The 22,467-nt window shown below is 38.7% G+C and overlaps 1 protein-coding gene across 6 annotated transcripts in view; it reads left to right on the forward strand.

Moving 5' to 3' along the window:
- Positions 1–22,467, forward strand: part of ZC3H13 (zinc finger CCCH-type containing 13) — a 110,704-nt gene that overhangs the window by 74,051 nt on the left and 14,186 nt on the right. For 5 of the 6 annotated variants that reach the window (XM_055426066.2, XM_055426068.2, XM_055426070.2 and 2 more), the window contains exons 10-13: positions 1,695–2,159; positions 13,366–13,557; positions 18,050–18,593; positions 22,055–22,158. In XM_055426066.2, coding sequence (XP_055282041.2) covers positions 1,695–2,159; positions 13,366–13,557; positions 18,050–18,593; positions 22,055–22,158 — 1,305 coding nt within the window. Of the gene's footprint in view, positions 1–1,694; positions 2,160–13,365; positions 13,558–17,619; positions 17,704–18,049; positions 18,594–22,054; positions 22,159–22,467 lie in introns of all 6 variants that reach the window. The other variant, XM_088842762.1, reaches the window with a different exon arrangement.

Here is a 22,467-nt window from a genome sequence, read left to right on the forward strand (position 1 = left end):
CTCCTTCAGTTAACAGTGCAAGAAATAATTATTTTATTCTAGAAATGATGGATGCATAGATAGGGACTAGACAGAGCATGTATTTTAGAGAATTATTCCTTGTATACATGATTTTGGAACCAGATCAGCACAGCAGTATGTATAAAACATTGGTAAGTGGGGAAAATGCTCTTACACCTATCAACAACTAGGGTTGATTGGGAATATGGTATATTTTTAGTGACTACTTATTGAATGAAAACTCTCTATTATTTCAAAATACTATTTATTAAACACAATTCCCCTAATGAAGGGGAAATTGAGTATGCAGTTGATTCTTACAGGAATGCTTTTTTTTTGTGGTAAGCGAATTTTATGTTATATGAATCCTTTTAATAATAAACCATACACTTTTTGATTCTTTGTAAGGAGGATGTTTCTTTAATCTTCCAAAAGTCATTTTTTGAAATAAGAATAATTTTAGTGAAAGGATGGAGAGGTAGGTAAAGAGCAAATACTGTAACTGGGTATCTTTGTAAAGACAACTGGGGGCATCATAGAAGAAGAAGCTAGTGCTAAGTGATCAAATTTCTAGGCACAGTTGGTATTGGAGGAGGACTTGAAGTCATAGATGCAGTCAAAAAAAATTGAGACATTGTCAGATTCTTGCCTAGTGCTTCTATCCTTAGATGGCATTTATGGATGTAGGCAGAGGAGATAAGTTATTGATGAGGATTTTGTGGATACTAGGCAGGGAAAGTCTACGGACGTAGCCATAGGTCCTAGGCTACTATAAAATTGCTAAAATAGCATCAGATCTTGTGGTTGTTCCAGAGTATAAGAGCAATTTATGAAGGAATCTGATTAAAAATAAAAGTGCAGGGGTTGTTCTTTGAGGGTCTTTTATTAATTCTTTCACTTCATTTCAGATTTACGCTGTAATCAATTTACGTTTCTCTAGACATCTCTAAATAGTTTCTAATCTTTGCAAATTCCCACGATGTATGGGGCTGACTAAACCACTTAAGCTCTTGGCCTCTGTTCCTTCATGTATACAGTGACGAGTTTGAATTAAATAACTATTGAGGTTCATTCCAGCTTTTTTAAAACTAAAGTTGTTTTTTAAAGTTTTCCCATGAAATGTTAGAAAATGCTTTAAGTAGAAAAAGCTTTAGAGATGGGAGTGTGAGTCCATTAAATAGCTTAAAAAAAAAAAAAGGAGAGAGAGAAAGGGTGAATAGAGGTATCTCTTTGCCAGTCAGCTTACTAACTATAGGTTACTCTCAAGTACTTAAGTACATTGGCGGTCATGTGTGAACTAGTCTGGCCTAATACTTGGTAGAGATGAGTTAAAGTCACTTGTACCTTTGAATCTAAAAGTGATTTCTAAAAGTAAGCCATCATTGATAGGTTTGATAAGAGAGCAGCTTGCTTGTTTCAGATCTTATGTATGGGTATGTTGATACCAGAATACCATGTTCAAAGTTTGTTCAATCAAGACAGATAATCCAGGTGTTAATAAAATTTCCTTTGGAATTTTAGCTTACAGATAGGTTTAATTTTCTTCTTTGCCCATGTTTTCTCCTTTTAGTTTTTGTAAAGAACATGAATTACCATTGTAATAAAAATTTTAAAGCTCTGTATTGAATAGATTGTCTAGTTTGCTACAATTTTGTGAAAGGAATTGCAGTGTATTTCCAAAATTATGTTTACAGAGACTCGAGGTAAAAGGGACAGAGAAAAGGACACAAGAGAAGAACGAGAGTACGAACAGGATCAGAGCTCTTCTCGAGATCACAGGGATGACCGAGAACCTCGAGATGGGCGGGATCGGAGAGATGCCAGAGATACTAGAGACCGGAGGGAACTCAGAGACTCTAGAGATGTTCGGGACTCCAGGGAGATGAGAGATTATAGCAGAGATAACAAAGAGAGCCGAGATCCCAGGGATTCTCGGTCTACTCGTGATGCCCATGACTACAGGGACCGTGAAAGTCGAGATGCTCATCGAAAGGAGGACGCGTATCAGGAAGAATCCCGAAGTTATGGCAGAAACCATCTGAGAGAAGAAAGTTCTCGCACTGAAATAAGGAATGACTCCAGAAATGAGTCCCGAAGTGAGATTAGGAATGACCGGATGGGCAGAAGTAGAGGAAGAGCTCCAGAGATGCCTGAAAAGGGTAAGGTTTTTGACTTGTCAGTGAGCTGTATCTTGTATGTTCATATGGAAATTATGAAATCTTAAGATTTGTTTATTTCTGACATTCATTATCACTTTGTCAAAATAATTTTCAATTAATTGAATTTCTCATCTTCTCTATAAATTCCTAGTAGGAATAATTAGCTAAAATAGCAGAAGATAAATGGGGCCTGACTTAGGGACCCTTACCCCTACCCCCTCCCACCCCCCACACCCCCTGGTTGAATTATGTCCAGTCATGGCTACCATCTTGGTTAATGTGGAACACTAAAAAAATTGCTATCAGGCAAAAAAAAAATCAAAAAGAAGTAATTTCTAATAAATAGGTAAATATATGATAAAATGATCATTAAAATGGGATTTAAAACAATAGACTTTCAAAGTTGGTAGTGTCAGAAATGACTGACTCTTGTGTCCTTCAGTACTTGTGCTTGCTTCAAAGCCACCTCAAAACATCCCGTGTCAGGATCTTGAGCCATTTTTTCTTATCTTACTCTAAAAAGGATTTGCCATCACCATCATCAATAACCACCTACCTAACTGAATTTGACTATCTCCACACTGCCTGGACTGAGTTAACTTTGCCATCGCTCTTCCTTCAGCCACTTTGCTCCCCTCCCAAAACACTGCTGCAGAATTCTGACCATTCTTACTCTTTCTATAGGCCTGTTGGGTTTTTATAGTTTCACAGTAAGATGAAGGCCCATCACCTTCACCTTCATAGTTGTCTTGGCTTTTCTTAGCCCTTTGCTTTCTCATATATGTTTTTTTAATATATAAATTTATTTATTTTAATTGGAGGCTAATTACTTTACAGTATTGTAGTGGTTTTGCCATACATTGACATGAATGAGTGTACATGTGTTCCCCATCCTGAACCCCCCTCCCACCTCCCTCCCCATCCCATCCCTCTGGGTCATCCCATTGCACCAGCCCCGAGCACCCTGTCTCATGCATCGAACCTGGACTGGCGATTTGTTTCACATATGATAATACACATGTTTCAATGCCTTTCTCCCAAATCATCCCACCCTCGCCCTATCCCCCAGAGTCCAAAAGACTGTTTTATACTTCTATGTCTCTTTTGCTGTCTCGCATATACGGTTATTGTTACCATCTTAAATATCTGTAAATATTTAACAACTTACTCTTCAGAAAGCAAGCCCTGGCTTGTAGCTAATGCCAGTTTCCATAGTATAAATTACTCCTACCATAGCAGATTTTGAGCTACTAACAACGGCACTCAGTGTGAAGATGAGAAGAGAAGCACACTGGTGGCTCTTTGGAGCCAGCATAGCATTGCATAGGTTTTATTTTTTAATATTGTCTTTGTTTGGTTTGGAGATCAAAATGTGTTGGAAAGTGTTGCTTCTGTTTTTTCTCTTTTCTAGAAGGGAACAGTTTATGTATAAATGAGCATTTATCTGTTCTTTGACAGTCTGATTATATTTATCTGCTCTAAACACTTCTGAAGTTTGGTATGGTTTTTTCTTTGACTTATGAGTTGTGTCGAAATAGGATTTTAAATTTCCAATCATGCTTTTTAAAATAAATCCCCTACCCTCAATTTTAATTGTTATTCGAGGAGACTGTTTGAACTCAGTTTTTTGGCTTTTTTGTTTTGTTTTTAGGACTCATTTTGTGGCTCATCAGTCAGTTTTCATGTATTCTCCCTGTGCTTTTAATGGTTGCAAAGAATGTAAAGTGTGTCTCTGAGGTCAGGTTTGTTAATCATGCTTTCAAATCTACATTTAATTTTCTAGTCTGCTTTTTCTATCATTACAGAGATGTGAGCTGAATCTTCCACTACTATTTTGAATTTGTTGATTTTTGTGTGATTTGATCAATTTTTGCTTTGAATATTTTGAGGCTTTGCTTGTAGGTACATGTAAGGAAAATTATTCCTTTTATTGTTACAGAATGATCCTGTTCATCCTAAGTGTTATCTTTTTGTCTAAGAAAGATTATCTCACTCAGAGATTTCTTTTGGTTAGTATTTGTATGATACAGCTTATTCTATCCTTTCAGTCTTTCTAGGTTAGCATATAGTTAGACATATGTTTTAGCCCCTCATGGTTCAGACAGTAAAGAGTCTGCCTGCAGTGCGGGAGACCTGGGTTTGATCACTATGTCGGGAAGATCCTCTGGAGAAGGAAATGGCAACCCACTCCAGTATTCTTGCCTGGAGAATCTCATGGACATGGGGTCGCAAAGAGTCGGACACAACTGAGTGACTTTACTTTCACTATCAGACATTTGTTCAGTCTTCCCATTGTGTTCTTGATTCTTTCAGGTTTTCCATCTCTGTTTCTCTCTTTCATTTTCTGAGTTGTATCCTCAGACGTGACTTTTTTTTTTTACCAATTTTCTCTTAGCATCTATTCTGACATTTACCTTTTCATTCCTTGATACTATATGTAGCTCATTTGTAGTCTTTTTAAAATTTCTTTCTCTAGTCTTTAATTATTAAAATAGTCTTTATAGATATTTTGATTATTAAAACATCCCAATTAAAGTATTTAGAATTATACTATAATTCTTTCAGTGCTCACAACCTGTTACCTGTAAGGTGTGTGTGTAGCTCTATGCAGTTTTTTTTTTTAATTTTTTTTTATTTTTTGTAGTTAATTTATTTTTTATTGGAGGCAAATTATTTTACAATATTATATTGGTTGGTTTTGCCATACATTGACATGAATCTGCCCCGGGTTTACATAAGTTCCCCCTCCTGAACCCCCCTCCCACCTCCCTCCTCCCTTTATCCTCCCTCTGGGTCATCCCCGCATGCCAGCCCTGAGCATCCTATAACATGCATTGACCCTGAACTAGTGATTCGTTTCACATATGACAACATACGTGTTTCAATGCCATTCTCCCAAATCATCCCACCCTCACCCTCTCCCATAGAGTCCCAAAGAGTGTTCTATACATCTGTGTCTCTTTTGCTGTCTCGTATACAGGGTTATCATTTGCATCTTTCTAAATTCCATATATATGTGTTAGTATACTGTATTGGTGTTTTTCTTTCTGGCTTACTTCACTCTGTATAATAGGCTCCAGTTTCATCCACCTCATTAGAACTGATTCAAATGTATTCTTTTTAATGGCTGAATAATACTCCATTGTGTATATGTACCAAAGCTTTCTTATCCATTCGTCTGCAGATGGACATCTAGGTTGCTTCCATGTCCTGGCTATTATAAACAGTGCTGCAATGAACATTGGAGTACACGTGTCTCTTTCAATTCTGGTTTCCTCGGTGTGTATGCCCAGGAGTGCGATTGCTGGATCATATGGCAGTTCTATTTCCAATTTTTTGAGGAATCTCCACACTGTTCTCTATAGTGGCTGTACTAGTTTGCATTCCCACCAAGAGTGTAAGAGGGTTCCTTTCTCTCCACATCCTCTCCAGCATTTATTGCATGCAGACTTTTGGATAGCAGCCATTCTGACTGGTGTGAAATGGTATCTCATTGTGGTTTTGATTTGCATCTCTCTGATTATGAGGGATGTTGAGCATTTTTTCATGTGTTTGTTAGCCATCTTTATGTCTTCTTTGGAGAAATTTCTGTTCTTTGGCCCATTTTTTGATTAGATCATTTATTTTTCTGGAATTGAGCTGCAGGAGCTGCTTGTATAGTTTGGAGATTAATCCTTTATCAGTTGCTTCATTTGCTATTATTTTCTCCCATTCTGAAGGCTGTCTTTTCACCTTACTTATAGTTTCCTTTGCTGTGCAGAAGCTTTTGATTTTAATTAGGTCCCATTTGCTTATTTTTGCTTTTATTTCCAATATTCTGGGAGGTGGGTCTTGGAGGATCCTGCTGTGATTTATGTCAGAGAGTGTTTTGCCTACGTTCTCCTCTAGAAGTTTTATAATTTCTGGTCTTACATTTAGCTCTCTAATCCATTTTGAATTTATTTTTGTGTATGGTGTTAGGAAGTGTTCTAGTTTCATTCTTTTACAAGTGGTTGACCAGTTTTCCCAGCTCCACTTGTTAAAGAGACTGTCTTTTCTCCATTTTATATTCTTGCCTCCTTTGTCAAAGATAAGGTGTCCATAGGTGCATGGATTTATCTCTGGGCTTTCTATTTTGTTCCATCGATCTATATTTCTGTCTTTATGCCAGTACCAAACTGTCCTGATGACTGTGGCTTTGTAGTAGAGCCTAAAGTCCGGCAGGTTAATTCCCCCAGTTCCATTCTTCTTCCTCAAGATTGCTTTGGCTATTCGAGGTTTTTTGAATTTCCATACAAATTGTGAGATTATTTGTTCTAGTTCTGTGAAAAATATCATTGGTAGCTTGATAGGGATTGCATTGAATGTATAAATTACTTTGGGTAGTATACTCATTTTTACAATATTTATTCTTCCAATCCACAAACACAGTATATTTCTCCATCTATTAGTGTCCTCTTTGATTACTTTCACTAGTGTTTTATAGTTTTCTATGTACAAGTCTTTTGTTTCCTTAGGTAGATATATTCCTAAGTATTTAATTGTTTTCATTGCAACAGTGAATGGAATAGTTTCCTTAATTTCTCTTTCTATTTTCTCATTATTAGTGTATAGGAATGCAAGGGATTTCTGTGTGTTGATTTTATATCCTGCAACGTTACTGTAATCATTGATTAGCTCTAGTAGTTTTCTGGTAGAGTCTCTAGGGTTTTCTGTGTAGAGGATCATGTCATCAGCGAACAGTGAAAGTTTTACTTCTTCTTTTCCAATTTGTATTCCTTTTATGTCTTTTTCTGCTCTGATTGCTGTAGCCAAAACTTCCAGAACTATGTTGAAGAGTAGTGGTGAGAGTGGGCACCCTTGTCTTGTTCCTGACTTTAGGGGAAATGCTTTCAGTTTTTTACCATTGAGGATAATGTTTGCTGTGGGTTTGTCATATATAGCTTTTATTATGTTGAGGTATGTCCCTTCTATTCCCACTTTCTGGAGGGTTTTTATCATAAATGGATGTTGAATTTTGTCGAAGGCTTTCTCTGCATCTATTGAGATAATCATATGATTTTTATTTTTCAGTTTGTTAATGTGGTGTATTACGTTGACTGATTTGCGGATATTGAAGAATCCTTGCATTCCTGGGATAAAGCCCACTTGGTCATGATGTATGATCTTCTTAATATGTTGTTGGATTCTGATTGCTAGAATTTTGTTAAGGATTTTTGCATCTATGTTCATCAGTGATATTGGCCTGTAGTTTTCTTTTTTTGTGGGGTCTTTACCAGGTTTTGGGATTAGGGTGATGGTGGCCTCATAGAATGAGTTTGGAAGTTTCCCTTCCTCAGCAATTTTCTGGAAGAGTTTGAGTAGAATAGGTGTTAGCTCTTCTGTAAATTTTTGGTTGAATTCAGCTGTGAAGCCGTCTGGACCTGGGCTTTTGTTTGCTGGGAGATTTTTGATTATAGTTTCAATTTCCGTGCTTGTGATGGGTCTGTTCAGGTTTTCTATTTCTTCCTGGTTCAGTTTTGGAAAGTTGTATTTTTCTAGGAATTTGTCCATTTCTTCCAGGTTATTCATTTTATTGCCATATAATTCCTGATAGTATTCTCTAATAATCCTTTGTATTTCTGTGTTGTCAGTTGTGATCTCTCCATTTTCATTTCTAATTTTATTGATTTGGTTCTTCTCCCTTTGTTTCTTGATAAGTCTGGCTAGTGGTTTGTCAATTTTATTTACCTTCTCAAAGAACCAGCTTTTGGCTTTGTTGATTTTTGCTATAGTCTCTTTTGCTTCTTTTGCATTTATCTCTGCCCTAATTTTTACAATTTCTTTCCTTCTACTGACCCTGGGGTTCTTCATTTCTTCCTTTTCTAGTTGCTTTAGATGTAGAGTTAGGTTATTTAGTTGACTTTTTTCTTGTTTCTTGAGGTGTGCCTGTATTGCTATGAACTTCCCCCTTAGCACTGCTTTTACAGTGTCCCAGAGGTTTTGGGTTGTTGTGTTTTCATTTTCATTCATTTCTATGCATATTTTGATTTCTCTTTTGATTTCTTCTATGATTTGTTTGTTGTTCAGCAGCGTGTTGTTCAGCCTCCATATGTTGGCATGTTTAATAGTTTTTCTCCCATAATTGAGATCTAATTTTACTGCATTGTGGTCAGAAAAGATGCATGGAATGATTTTAACTTTTTTGAATTTACCAAGGCTAGATTTATGGCCCAGGATGTGATCTATCCTGGAAAAGGTTCCGTGTGCACTTGAGAAAAAGGTGAAATTCCTTGTTTTGGGGTGAAATGTCCTATAGAGATCTATTAGGTCTAACTGGTCTATTGTATCATTTAAAGATTGTGTTTCCTTGTTAATTTTCTGTTTAGTTGATCTATCCATAGATGTAAGTGGGGTATTAAAATCTCCCACTATTATTGCATTATTGTTAATTTCCCCTTTCATACTTGTTAGTAATTGTCTTACATATTGCGGTGCTCCTATGTTGGGTGCATAAATATTTATAATTGTTATATCTTCATCTTGGATTGATCCTTTGATCATTATGTAGTTTCCTTCTTTGTCTCTTTTCACAGCCTTTGTTTTAAAGTCTATTTTATCTGATATGAGTATTGCTACTCCTGCTTTCTTTTGGTCTCTATTTGCATGGAATATCTTTTTCCAGCCCTTCACTTTCAGTCTGTATGTGTCCCTCGTTTTGAGGTGGGTCTCTTGCAGACAACATATATGGGGGTCTTGTTTTTGTATCCATTCAGCCAGCCTTTGTCTTTTGGTTGGGGCATTCAGCCCATTTACGTTTAAGGTAATTATTGATAAGTACGATCCCGTAGCCATTTTCTTTATTGCTTTGGGTTCGAGTTTATACACCCTTTCTGTGTTTCCTGTCTAGAAAAGATCCTTTAGCATTTGTTGGAGAGCTGGTTTGGTAATGCTGAATTCTCTCAGCTTTTGCTTGTCTGTAAAGCTTTTGATTTCTCCTTCATATTTGAATGAGATCCTTGCTGGGTACAGTAGTCTGGGCTGTAGGTTATTTTCTTTCATCACTTTAAGTATGTCTTGCCATTCCCTCCTGGCCTGAAGAGTTTCTGTTGAAAGATCAGCTGTTATCCTTGTGGGAATCCCCTTGTGTGTTATTTGCTGTTTTTCCCTTGCTGCTTTTAATATTTGTTCTTTGTGTTTGATCTTTGTTAATTTGATTAATATGTGTCTAGGAGTATTTCGCCTTGGGTTTATCCTGTTGGGGACTCTCTGGGTTTCTTGGACTTGGGTGATTATTTCTTTCCCTATTTTAGGGAAGTTTTCAACTATTATCGCCTCAAGTATTCTCTCATGGTCTTTCTTTTTGTCTTCTTCTTCTGGGATTCCTATGATTCAAATGTTGGAGCGTTTAACATTGTCCCAGAGGTCTCCAATATTGTTCTCATTTCTTTTAATTTGTTTTTCTTTTTTCCTCTCTGTTTCATTTATTTCTACAATTCTATCTTCTAGCTCGCTTATCCTGTCTTCTGCCTCTGTTATTCTACTGTTTGTTCCCTCCAGAGTGTTTCTGATCTCATCTATTGTATTATTCATTGTATATTGACTCTTTTTTATTTCCTCTAAGTCCTTATTAACCCTTTCTTCCATCTTCTCAATCCTTTTCTCCAGGTTATTTATCTGTAACTCCATTTTGCTTTCAAGATTTTGAATCATTTTCACCACCAAAATTCGAAATTCTTTTTCATGTAGATTCCCTATATCTTCCTCTTTTGTTTGTGTTGGTGGGCATTTATCTTGTTCCTTTACTTGCTGGGTATTTCTCTGCTTCTTCATCTTGCTTATAATGCTTTGCTTGGAGTGGCCTTTCCCTCTTCTGGCCGTTTGTGGAGTTCTCTTTATTATGTAGTTTCCTTGCTGTGTGTGGGGTTGGACAGGTGACTTGTCAAGGTTCCCTGGTTATGGAAGCCTGTGTCGGTGTTCTGGTGGGTGGAGCTGGATTTGTTCTCTCTGGAGTGCAATGAAGTGTCCAGTAATGAGTTATGAGATGTCAGTGGGTTTGGAGTGACTTTGGGCAGCCTGTATATTGAAGCTCAGGGCTAGTTTCCTGTGTTACTGGAGAATTTGCGTGGTATGTCTTGCTCTGGAACTTGTTGACCCTTGGGTTTAGCGTAGGTATGGAGACGTTTGATCAGCTCCTATTGATTAATGTTCCCTGGAGTCAGGACTTCTCTGGTGTTCTCAGGATTCGGGCTTAAGCCTCTTGCCTCTGGTTTTTGGTCTTATTCTTGGAGTAGTCTCTAGACGTCTCTATCTGTCATTTCCAAGGTGGTTCCCTCTGTTTTAGCTTCTGTCTGCTGGTCTCTTCAGTGTCTAATTTCCGCCCTGATACTAGGGGGTGGGTGGACACTTTTTAAGGCTCAGTTGTTCAGTCTTGTTCTGGGAAGGGAGGAACGCTGCAGTCGATTATCTCTGGCGTCTGTGGGGAGTGCTCGCAGCGTCTCGGCCACACTGGGTTTGCCCCCGCTCACAGCACGTATGCTGTCCCAGTCTACACTGCACAGGCTCTAGGTTGCTCTGCCGGGAACTGTCCGAGGCCGGCACCGGGTTGTATGCACTTCCCAGGTCTGAGCGGCTCAAGTTCAGGTTCTCAGGTACTCCACAAAGGCGCAGACTTGGTTGGGCCTGCGTTTTGTGCCTTCCCCAGTCCGAGCAGCTCAGGGGACCAGGTGTTTGGCGAGCGCGGTCTCTGCGACTTATCGCCTTCCCAGTCCCCGCCACTCAGTTTTCTGGGTGTACAACCGGCGCACCTTCTCAGGGGGATATCGACCGGCCCGAGCCCAAGAAGTCCTGAATAGCAACAAGCCTGCCTGCAGTTTGTATTGGATGCCTTTCTGGTGCCGCGGTTGCCCGCTCCGGCTCTGGCTGCGCTCCCTGCCTGTCTCGGCGGGGAATGGGGGATGGGCCAACCGCAGCCGGCTCGCTCTGCTCAGTCCTTTATTCTGTGAGCGGGGTTGGCCGAGTCATAGGTTAGAGCTTTCCACCTTTTCGTGGGGAAGCTATCCCACAGTCTGCTTTGCTCTCCCCAGTTCTCTCAAATTGTTCTCGCGGCATTCAAGCCCAGTCCTCTCTCTAAGCAGTTCAGCCGGCTCCTTATGCAGTTTGTTTTAAGCCACTTTACTGAGGTATGATTGACATCAGAAATCTATACACAGTTAATATATACAACTTAATAAGCTTGGAGATAAGTGTATACTCTTGAAACCACCACAATCTGTGCCATTAACATGTGAAAGTTTCCTCTTACTCTGTTATTATTTGTATGTGTGTGTGATGAGAAAGCTGTTGATATAAGATCTGTCCTCTTACCAGATGTTTGAGTTTCCAGGACAGTATTATCAACTGTAGACACCATGCTGTACAGTAGATCTCTGTGACTTACTCATCTTGTACAACTGAAATTTTGTACCCCTTGACTAATCCTCCATGTTCCCCCTCTCACCAGCCCCTTGGTAAAGCCATTCTACTCTCTGATTCAATGAGTGTGACTATTTTAGTTTCCACATATAAGCGGTATCATGTAGCATTTGTCCTTCTGTGTCTGACTTATCTCACTTAGCAAAATGTCTTCCATGTTGTTGCATATGGCAGGACTGTGTTCTTTTTGAAGGGTGAATAATCCTTTATAGGACTTCCCAAGTGATTCAGGGGTAAAGAATCCACCTGCCAATGCAGAAAACGCAGTTTCCATCCCTGGGTCAGGGAGATCACTTGGAGAAGGAAATGGCAACCCACTCCATGTTCTTGCCTGGGAAATCCCATGGACAGAGGAGCCTGGCAGGCTCTAGTCCATGGAGTTGCAGAAGAGTCAGACACTACTTTGTGACTAAAAACAACAAAGACAAATCCATTATATATATATCTGTTGTTGTTCAGTTGCTGAGTCATATCTGACTCTTTGCGACCCCATGAACTTCAGCATGCCAGATTTTGCCATCTCTTGGAGTTTGCTCAAACTCATGGCCATTGAGTCAGTGGTGCCATCCAACCATCTTTTCCTCCGTTATCCCCTTCTCCTCCTGCCTTCAGTCTTTCCCAGCATCAAGGTCTTTTCCAATGAGTCCGCTCTTTGCATCAGGTGGCCAAAGTATTATATGTATATATGACATTTTTTCCCCATTCATCTATCATTGGGCATTTAGGTTGTTTCTGTCTTGGCTGTTGTGAATAATGTTGCAGTGAACCTGGGAATACAGATATGGGAGTACAGATATCTCTTTCAGATCCTAATTTCAGTTTCTCTGGCTCTGTACCCAGAAGTGGAATTGCTGGATCAGATAGTAGTTCTGTAATTTTTTGATGAACTTCCATACTATTCAGTATTTTCCATAGTGACCCTGTAGTCTTGCATTACCATCACCACAATCAGGATCCTCAACTGTATCATCACAGGACTCCCTTTGTTATCTCTTTGTGGCCACATTCAAATCCCCTCCCCTGTCCTTGACCCCTAGCCACCACTAATATTTCAATCATCTTGTAATTATTATTTCATAAGTATTACATAAACTGAATCCTGCTGTGTGTATCCTGTTGAGATTGGCTTTTTCACTAGCAGAATTTCCTTAAGTTTCCAAGTAATTGCATGTATCAGTAGTTTGTAACTTATAATATTTTATGATCTGGATGTACCACACTTTGTTTAGCCTTTCACCCATTGAAAGACATTTGGGTACTTTACGGTTGGGGCTATAACAAAGCTACTGTGAACATTCATTTCCCAATTTTTAATGAAAATTTTCAGGTATCACCTACTGTCAACAAAGTACCTTGGTTGTATATTAGAATATTTTCACTATAAAGTGTAGTCAATGTGATATGTCCATAATTCACATTTTAAATGTTTTTATGGTATTTCTGTAATTTAGATATGCATTAATAGTTTTTATTTTTTGTTCCATTGTTTTTTGGCTTAATTGAAATGAGACTGTTTGCTTTATGTTTAAAGGAAGGGAAAACGAGGACTTAAGCTTACTCAAGTCAGTCATTAGACACTTTGAGTATTCTAATCCAGCATATAATATCGTTTTCAACAATGATTACCACACTTTCAAATATAAAAACTCACCAAAAAAAAAAACGCAACAACACCTCACACATCTTTGTATGTTTGGGGGAGGAAGGATTGTGACTGACAACTTGTTGAATGAAGTTTATGTGTTACATATTTGTGTGAATATCCTTTGTTTAGGAAGTCGAGGCACAAGAGGTTCTCAGATCGATAGTCACAGTAGTAGTAGCAACTATCATGACAGCTGGGAGACGCGAAGCAGCTATCCTGAAAGAGACAGATACCCTGAGAGAGACAGCAGAGAGCAAGCAAGAGACTCCTCCTTTGAGAGAAGACACGGGGAGCGAGACCGTCGCGACAACAGAGAGAGAGGTTTGTTGAGTTAAATACGGTTAAACAGTCACCATCATTGATTGGGAGAGTTGTAGTTTTTTTCAACCATTATCAGTTCACTTTTTAACATAAAATATCTTTTAAGACTTTTGTTTGTTGGCACTTTTTTGTTGTTGTTGGCACATTTTAAGCTATTTATTCATATCTTTTTTTACTTAGTTCAGTAGAGATTATCTAAATAACTGGCTACCAGTACTCACTTGGTAACAGAGCAGGTACTGGATTAGTAGGTACCTGCATACTGCAAGAGTTGAGGTGCCTTGCTGCATGTCTCTTACCTTAACCAAACAGCTCACAGTGTTTTAAAGAACGTAGGTACTTGGGTGCCATTTCAGGTATTTCTGATTCAGGAGATAGCTTCTCATCTGAGCGTTCTGACCATTCACTCCCTCACTAGCTGTGATACACAGGCTTATAAGGAGTGCCAGGGAGGAACAAGACAAAGGCAGTGAAAATAGGGTTGGGGCTGTCTGGAGAAATAGTTTATTTGTGTTCCTCCCTGAGAATATATAATACTTAGTTTAGCTAACTTTATATTCTTGTATATTTAAAGCTAAGCTAAAAATTTTCTGTTACTCTACTAGAAGACTTCTTAAATCAGTATTGAAGCAAGATACTAGAAAGTAGTTTAGAAGGGTTATAAGTACTTTCTTAAACAAGCTTTTATTGTCAGTACATGTTAGGCCTTTGAACATCTGTGACCTTGTGAAGGTCATACTAACTTTGCCTAGTTACCAAAGTAAGGTTTGCTATAATGCTGAAGTTAACGTCATATAAAATTAATGGAGTAGGGAACTGAGTGTTGATGCTTCAGAGTGGGCTGTATTGTATACAAGGTAACATTCATCCTGATATGGGCAGCAATAAGAGGAGAGCGAAGACACCAAGACACCTTGTACTTTTGAGAGCATAGATGAGCTCAGAGACAAAGATACGAGTTGCTGAGTTCCAAACCACATTTGGGGTTGAAAGATATGTATGATTTCCTTAGTTACAGATGACGCTGCAGTTAATATGATCTGTGTTAATGCCTGAAATTATTTCTTCCCAAACACTGATTCACCAGTCTTTATTCTCTTTAATCTAATGCTTTTTTATATCTTATTTTTTTCCTTTTTTTCTAGTTTCATGTCCCTCTCAGATTTTTCTCATCTTATGCCTGAATTCTGTGTAACATTTGGTTTCAGTCTTACTTAGTTCAACCACATATGTATTGAGTTATTAAGAACTTTGAAAGTTGCTTTTTATATACTCTCTGGCTTAATATTCTTTACAGTATTAAGTCAGAAAATGTATGTTTTAAATCCTTTTATCTTTCAATATCTGTGAGCTTAGGTATGATAAGGAAATCTGTGTTTATAATTTAGGAGACTTGGGCCACGAGAAGGGTAATGATTCTTTTCATTGTCAGAGAATAAAGTTCTAAAGCTAAAATTCAGACTCAGGTTTTCTGACTACATGTCCTGCTGTTTCTATTTTATTTTACTGTAACTACCTCAGTAAATATCAGTTGTACAATTGAAATAGAAATATACTTTTGATTATATATTCTACAAGTGATTATTGAGTACCCCTGCACTTTGCTGGGTTTTGGAGTACAGCAGTTCTTGCACTTGTAGAACTTTATAAAAGGGACGATATCCCCCCTGAAGAAAGAAATGATTGGTGGATGCTATCAAGGAAACATACAAGAGATCCAGATAGAAATAAAGGATGAGTGGGACCTACTTTCCTTAAATAGTGTGCTTATAAAAAATTTGAGATGACATATATGCAGAGGCATAAATGCAAGGAAAGAAGCTAGCATTGTAGGTATTGAAGGTAAAAACATTATATGCAAAGAAAAGAATATGTGCCAATTCTCTGAGATGGGAAATAACTTCATATGTTCTAGAATTTTAAAGAAGATCAGTGTGACTAGAGTATGGTGAGCAAAGGGAGATGGATCAAGGTCAGAGGTAGAGATGTTCTCAGGACCTTGTTCTTGTGCTCAGGAATTTAAATCTTCCCATTAGTTCTTCACAGGCTGATTAGGGTAGACAATCAGATATGATAAATACTACTCCTTTGTGAAGTTCTATGAGAAGACAAAGATGCACATAGAATTCTGAGGCAATCCACAAAAGCATCCTGAAGAAGAGACATCTGAATTAGGGCCTGAGGGATGAATAGGAGTTGGCTAGAAGGAGCCATGGAAAAAACACTGTCAGGTAGAGAGTCTAGCATGTGCAGACACACAGGACTGAAAAAAAAATCTGCTTTGGAGAGTAAAAAATCATGAGCTTGGAGTAGAGGTGTGCTACAATTGGAAGGAAGGGAAAGAAGCTAGGAAAAAGGATGGGTGAGAGACCATAGACCATGTTGTAAATGGCCTAATAAGTCAGGCTAAAACATTTGGATTTAATTGCCTTTTTCACTGCCTATAATAAGTGCTTTTAAACAGCCTTTTTTTCTTTTATAAGCAGTTGGAAAAAAAAAGTTTTCATCAATAAAAATAAAAGCATGAGAGAGTCTAGGAAAAGACCAAAGACAACATTAGACCACTGATAACATGGGCATCTAAGAAGAACTGACCAAAGTCTAAGTTAATAATATGAATTGTAGGAATTGAGAGAGGAAATGGAAAAAAGAAATATTTTGAGATTGAAATTGATGGTACTTGAATACAGTGGGAGTTGGAAAACTCAGAATGGGTTTCATGAGTGGGCATGTCATTCATTAAAGTAAGGAAATAATGAAGAGAGGTGTACCTTTGAAAAACACATTTTTGGGGAAGGATAAAGAAGATGAGATGTATTAAGTGATGTTCCTTTCCATTTTCTTTGAAGTATGGAACTTTGTCAGTGTGGTTGGGAAGATAGAGTTTTCATTTGTCAGAAAAAACTTGCCTGAGTAAAGCAGTCTATTCCCTAACATTGCTATAATCAGAAATTTCAAGTATGAATTGTTATAAATTACAGTATTGAATTTGTTTCAGGTTGTTTTGTAATCTTTGTGACATTAGTATGACCCCCAAACCAGGAATTCAGATAGTCAAAGACATGAGTATATAGCTTTCCAGGAGCTAGAGTACAGTACATGGAACCATTTTAAATTTAAATTGATTTCGGCAAAAGTTAAAAAAAAGTGGGGGTGGTGTAAGGGAACTGACTTCTAGTCCTGAGAGCCTCATGTATTTACCATCTCTGTGACTTTGATAAATCAAATTTTGGACCATAAATTCTAAGAAAAGGAGGAAAGGGGGAGTGGACAGAGTTTAGTTTTCCTTAAGTTTTAAAATTCTGTGAACTTTCATAGCTTGATAGGTAACCTCTAAAGAATAAGCATGGATAGTTCTTATCTTTTTTAATCTGTGATAAGAAAGGAAATTCAAATTACTATGTTGACCCCTTCCCTACAAATATCCTAAAATTATTCTGCTTAATAAGTTGATGCTAGAGATTTCATGTACAAACGCTGTTGGCCATATTGTATTAGGACCTTTATGACTAACTAGTAAACATTACTTTGTAGTGTGAAAATAGAGACATCGTAGTAGCCTAGATCCAGGCACAGTGACCTACTTTTCAAAAATGGCTATCTCTGTGGAAAGGTTCACGCCATTTTCTTAGACATTTTTTGATCCCAGACTAATTTCTTGCTCACTTGGCCATATTGGGCATCATGCATTCAGTCTGTGTTTATATGATTCATGTATTAAATATATATATATATATTACATATATAAATGTGATGAGGTTATTTAACATTTTAAGAAAACAACTCTTCATCTGAGTAATTATACGATTAAAGTTTTCAGTTTATTAAGTTATTTATAAATATAGATCACTAATATGAAACACTTTTTATATTTATTTCAAGATTGCTAAGCATCAGTACCCTTAATATTCTAGTTTATGATAAATTGATAGCGCAGCAACAAATACTGACAGATGTTTTGTTCCACTATATTTTCTTCACATCGTAGCTGCACTTTGTGTATATATTTTCCGCCTGAAATTAGAGGTGTGACTTACGAGGGAAATTTTTTTTTTCCTTCAGCTCCTATGTTCTACACCTCCTGCTGCCCCTATCCTTTGCCACCAGTGTTCTCAGGCCCTGCTGGGGGGACAGAGAAGATCAGAGGTGAAGGGCAGAGATGGCAGAAAGTGGGGTTGGAGCAGTGGGCTGGAGGCAGGGTAGGGAGCATGCAGAGGAAGACAAAAGTTGGATCAGCGGGAGGTGGGAGTGGGGTTGATGGGAGCAGAAAACGCGGTAGTTAGAGGGCAAATAAAAGTTACCTTTAAGAAAAGAATATTTTTAAACATCTAGTGGTGATTATTTGGATGATTAAAAGTAAATATAGTACCTGATTTATATTTGTTGCCAGTGTGACCCTGTACACAGATAAAGTTTAAGATTTGCCATACTGTCTTAACAATAGCTTTAATCTGTCAAATTAATCACTGATGAAACTTGATTTTCATTGTAGATCAAAGACCAAGCTCACCAATTCGACATCAGGGAAGGAATGACGAGCTTGAGCGCGATGAAAGAAGAGAGGAACGAAGAGTAGACAGAACGGATGATAGAAGAGATGAAAGGGCTAGGGAGAGAGACCGGGAGCGCGAGCGCGAGCGGGAGCGGGACCGCGAGAGAGAGAAAGAGAGAGAACTGGAAAGAGAGCGGGCGCGGGAGCGCGAGCGAGAAAGAGAGAAGGAGAGAGACCGGGAGCGGGAGCGGGAGCGAGAGCGAGACCGAGAGCGAGACCGGGAGCACGACAGAGAGAGGGAGCGCGAGAGGGAGCGCGAGCGCGAGAGGGAGCGTGAGCGCGAGCGCGAGGAGAGGGAGCGCGAGAGGGAGCGGGAGCGGGAGCGGGAGCGCGAGCGGGAGAGAGCGAGGGAGCGGGAGCGCGAGCGCGAGCGCCAGAGGGAGTGGGAAGACAAGGAGAAAGCTCGCGAAGACCGCAGGGAAAAGCGGGAAGACTTCCGAGAAGACCGGAACCCCAGAGACGGCCACGAGGAGAGAAAGTCCAAGTAAGTGACCGCGAGCCAGGCTTTTGTATTTCAGTGGAGGAATTCAGAAAGTCCCGTACATTAAGTTTCTCAACGGCCCCTAATACCCTGTTCATTCTTTTTCCTCTGCATTTTCTTGTATCTCAGCTTTATTATCTATACTTGGCATGCAACATCTTTTGAATTGTCGAGGGAAAAAAGTAAGTTTTCTCATTCTTTTATTTCTGTATCCAACGGATACAGTTAATAATTTTTGTTTACTGTTTGATTGCAGCCATTTTTGATGGCACAGTGGTTTGACTGCTGGAGACTTGTTTTTAACAGGAATCTAACCTAACAGTCGGAGAAGGCAATGGCAAGCCACTCCAGTACTCTTGCCTAGAAAATCCCATGGATGGAGGAGCCTGGTAGGCTGCGGTCCGTGGGGTCGCTGGGGGTCGGACACGACTGAGCGACTTCACTTTCACACAATGGAGAGGGAAATGGCAACCCACTCCAGTGTTCTTGCCTGGAGAATCCCAGGGAAGGGGAAGCCTGGTGGGCTTCCGTCTATGGGGTCACACAGAGTCGGACACGACTGAAGTGACTTAGCAGCAGCAGCAGCAACCTAACAGTGGTAGAACCAGTGGATTTGTATTCCATCCCTTCATATCCACTGTATAACAAGTTAATAAGTTGGCTTGTCACCAGGACATAATGCTTGTCCTGTTCCTGGTAGTCCTTTATGAGTTTTGTGTACTTAGAAGTTTAGAATCACCGCCCACAGGCTGCAAAAGCATTCATAATGTCTTAGAACTGAGGAGCTTCTGGAACCACCGAAGAAGATGAGAGAGAGAGGTGTCCTCTCTGCACTGTGGAGTTATAGTTGTTGTTTTGTTTAGTACGGGCTTCCCAGGTGGATCAGTGGTAAAGAACCTGCCTGCCAAGCAAGATACGTGAGTTGGATCCCTGGGTTGGGAAGATCCCCTGGAGAAGGAAATGGCAACCCACTCCAGTATTCCTGCCTGTCCTGTGGACAGAGGAGCCTGGCGGGCTACAGTCCATGGCATTGCAAAGGTTACTACAATAAAAAGATGTGTTGTTATTATACACCGAGGGCATTTTCTCTTTTCTCTCTTACTCTCACTTTTTTTTTTAATACCAAAAAATGTATTTGCTCAGGTATGTGGGAAGTCCAGGGTTTTTATTTGTTCTGATGTGATTATACTCAGATTCTCAAAGCATCAAGAATGGTATTTCTGCACTATTTTCTTATGTATTAGTTTTAGACTTAGAAAGCTTTTCCCCAAATGACTGCTAGGATGACCCCAGGGTTATACCTGTCAGCTCAGTTACAGCCTTCAGTTGAGGAATAAACAAGAGAGCTAAGCCAGTCACTATAGCCACGAGAATCCCAGGCTCTGGTTGGTCAATTTTGAGGTTTTACAGACCTAAAACCACACATCCGAATTAAAGGCCTTTTTTTTTTTTTAATGCCAGCTAGAATGGAGGATACAGTTAAATTTGTTAAGACAAACTGAAAATCATTTATATAGTTTCAGTGTCTTTGCACCTACTTGTAGCTCATTTGCCTCATGGTGAATACACTCTCTGCTTTAGGCATTTTCATCGTTGCTGTTACGGATTTCGGTTATAGACAAACAACATACCACAGAAATGGAGGCTTCTTCCATTAGGTCTTGCGTCCCTTCAGTCTGCAGCTGTGGTTTTCTATAGTTCACTCTCTGGCTTCCCTCACTCCACATTAAAAGAAAATATCTCACATTGAACATAAAATTCAGATATTACCTTTAACACATGTAGGCCCAAAATATGTATTATTTCTCTTTCCTCTGGTCTCTTTAACTCTCTAAGATTAAAATTCTGAAATATTTGTTACTTATTTTTTAGTCCTACTTTTTGATTATATTTTTCATGCTTCTAATCTCAATGTACAGTAGCCAGAATTTCTTGGAGCTTGTCGTGGTTAAATATTCCAAGCATTGACAAGGGCCCCAGAAATTTAGTAGTCAGCTGCTCAGTAAAGTAACTTGGTATATGAGATAAATATCTTGATGTTTTTATCTGTTGTCATCTCAGTATATTGTCATGGTGGAAGTTTAAAACCACCACCATTTATTTGGTCATGATTCTGTGGTTGGCAGTTTGACTCAGCTCAGCAGAGTGGCTCTTCTGCTGGTCTTATGTAGGATCACTCTGTTTCTCCAGTCAATCTAGCAGGTCAGCTAGGTCTGAATGACCCCAAATGGCCTTCCTCACATGTCTGGCGATTGGTGCTGGTTGTTGCTTAGGGCATCTTGACCTCCTTTCCTCTAATAATCTAAACTCTGTTTTTGCATATGATAGTAGAAACATACCAAGAAGGCAAAAGCAGAAGCTGAATGGCCTCTTGAGTCCTAAATCTCCAGACTTACACAGTGTCATTTTCACCACATCCTCTTGTCATACATAGTAAGTCACTGGGTTAGCCCAGATTCAAAGGATGGGGAAATAGACTACCTGATGATGGCAGGAGCTTTCAGTAAGGAATTGTTACAAGCTTGGGCCTGTCAGGAGTCATACTGCATCTGGGGCCTCATTTTCTACCTGGTTGCTCATCTGTATAAATGAGCCATCAAGGAGGTACATGTGCTCATGTGCTACAGTGTTACTCAACTTCTGGCCTTAGTATTTATAAACAGTATTTGTTAAAAAAAGAAAAAAGTAAAAATTCAGTGAAAATATAGGAAAATACTAGAATAACTTAAGTATGCAGAGATAGAGAACACTAGTCATCTCAAGTTTAACTAAAGAATAAGAAACAGTGAACATATGAATTATTTTGTCATTAAGTAGATGATTTAGTTCTAAGAGGTGAGTTAGAACCAATTTTTACCAGTGTGCCCACAACATGACAGGCACTGGGCTTATGACATAACAAATTTATTCCTCACTGCAGTTTTATGAGATGGACCCCCATTTTTCACCTATATTCAGATGAAAAAGCTAAGAATGACTTCAAGGAATTTACCTAAGATTGCCTAATAAGTAACATGACTAAAAGTTGAACTCAAGTCTTATTTGACCCCAAAACCAATACTAGGTTTTCTCATTCGGGTTTCCAACAAAAGGTATTTCTATATCATAAAACAGTAAAACTGATGAATAAGTTTTAGTAGAGTTGAATCCTCTGCTGTGTTACCACTTTACAGTAATTAAATCTGGTGAATTTCAGTGAGTGATTCTACATGTGTGGTGAAAAAAAGCAGAGATGGCACCATGTATTTTAAGTTCATAATTGTTAAGTCTCAACAAATGAAGAATTTTGTTAAAGATGCTAAATAAATGCCCTTTGTATGACACAGATAGCTCTGATAGTATTATTATCCTACAATTATATATTCTAGTTACAGTAAGAAATAATAGTAAAGAAAAAAAAACAACATAGTAAAGAAATGTTTTTCATCCCCTGGATTCTTATAAATTACGTTTGTCTGATTTAGAAAGCGCTATAGAAATGAAGGGAGTCCTAGCCCTCGTCAGTCACCTAAGCGCCGGCGAGAGCATTCTCCTGACAGTGACGCCTACAACAGTGGAGATGATAAAAGTAAGCAGAATCTGTGTTCTCTGTTTCTAGAGTCATGCATTTGTAACCATGAGACAATTCTTTTACATAATAGGAAATGATGAATTAAGATTTAAAATTTGTACTTGCTCTGCTGCTTCTGAATATATCACATTGTGACTAAAAAAATGTATGTGTTCGAAATACATAGTCGTTTTACCACAATGGCACTTGTCATTTCGCACTAGTTGTAATAAAGCCGTACTTCGGTTTTTACTGAAATTATTATTTTTAAACTTTTAAAATGAAGAGGGAGACACTGATTTGTTATTTATAGGTAACATGCAATAT

The sequence above is a fragment of the Moschus berezovskii genome, chromosome 13 (genome assembly GCF_049115385.1).
Source record: "Moschus berezovskii isolate FMDL1 chromosome 13, NW_MosBer_1.0, whole genome shotgun sequence".
Classification (NCBI taxonomy): domain Eukaryota; kingdom Metazoa; phylum Chordata; class Mammalia; order Artiodactyla; family Moschidae; genus Moschus; species Moschus berezovskii.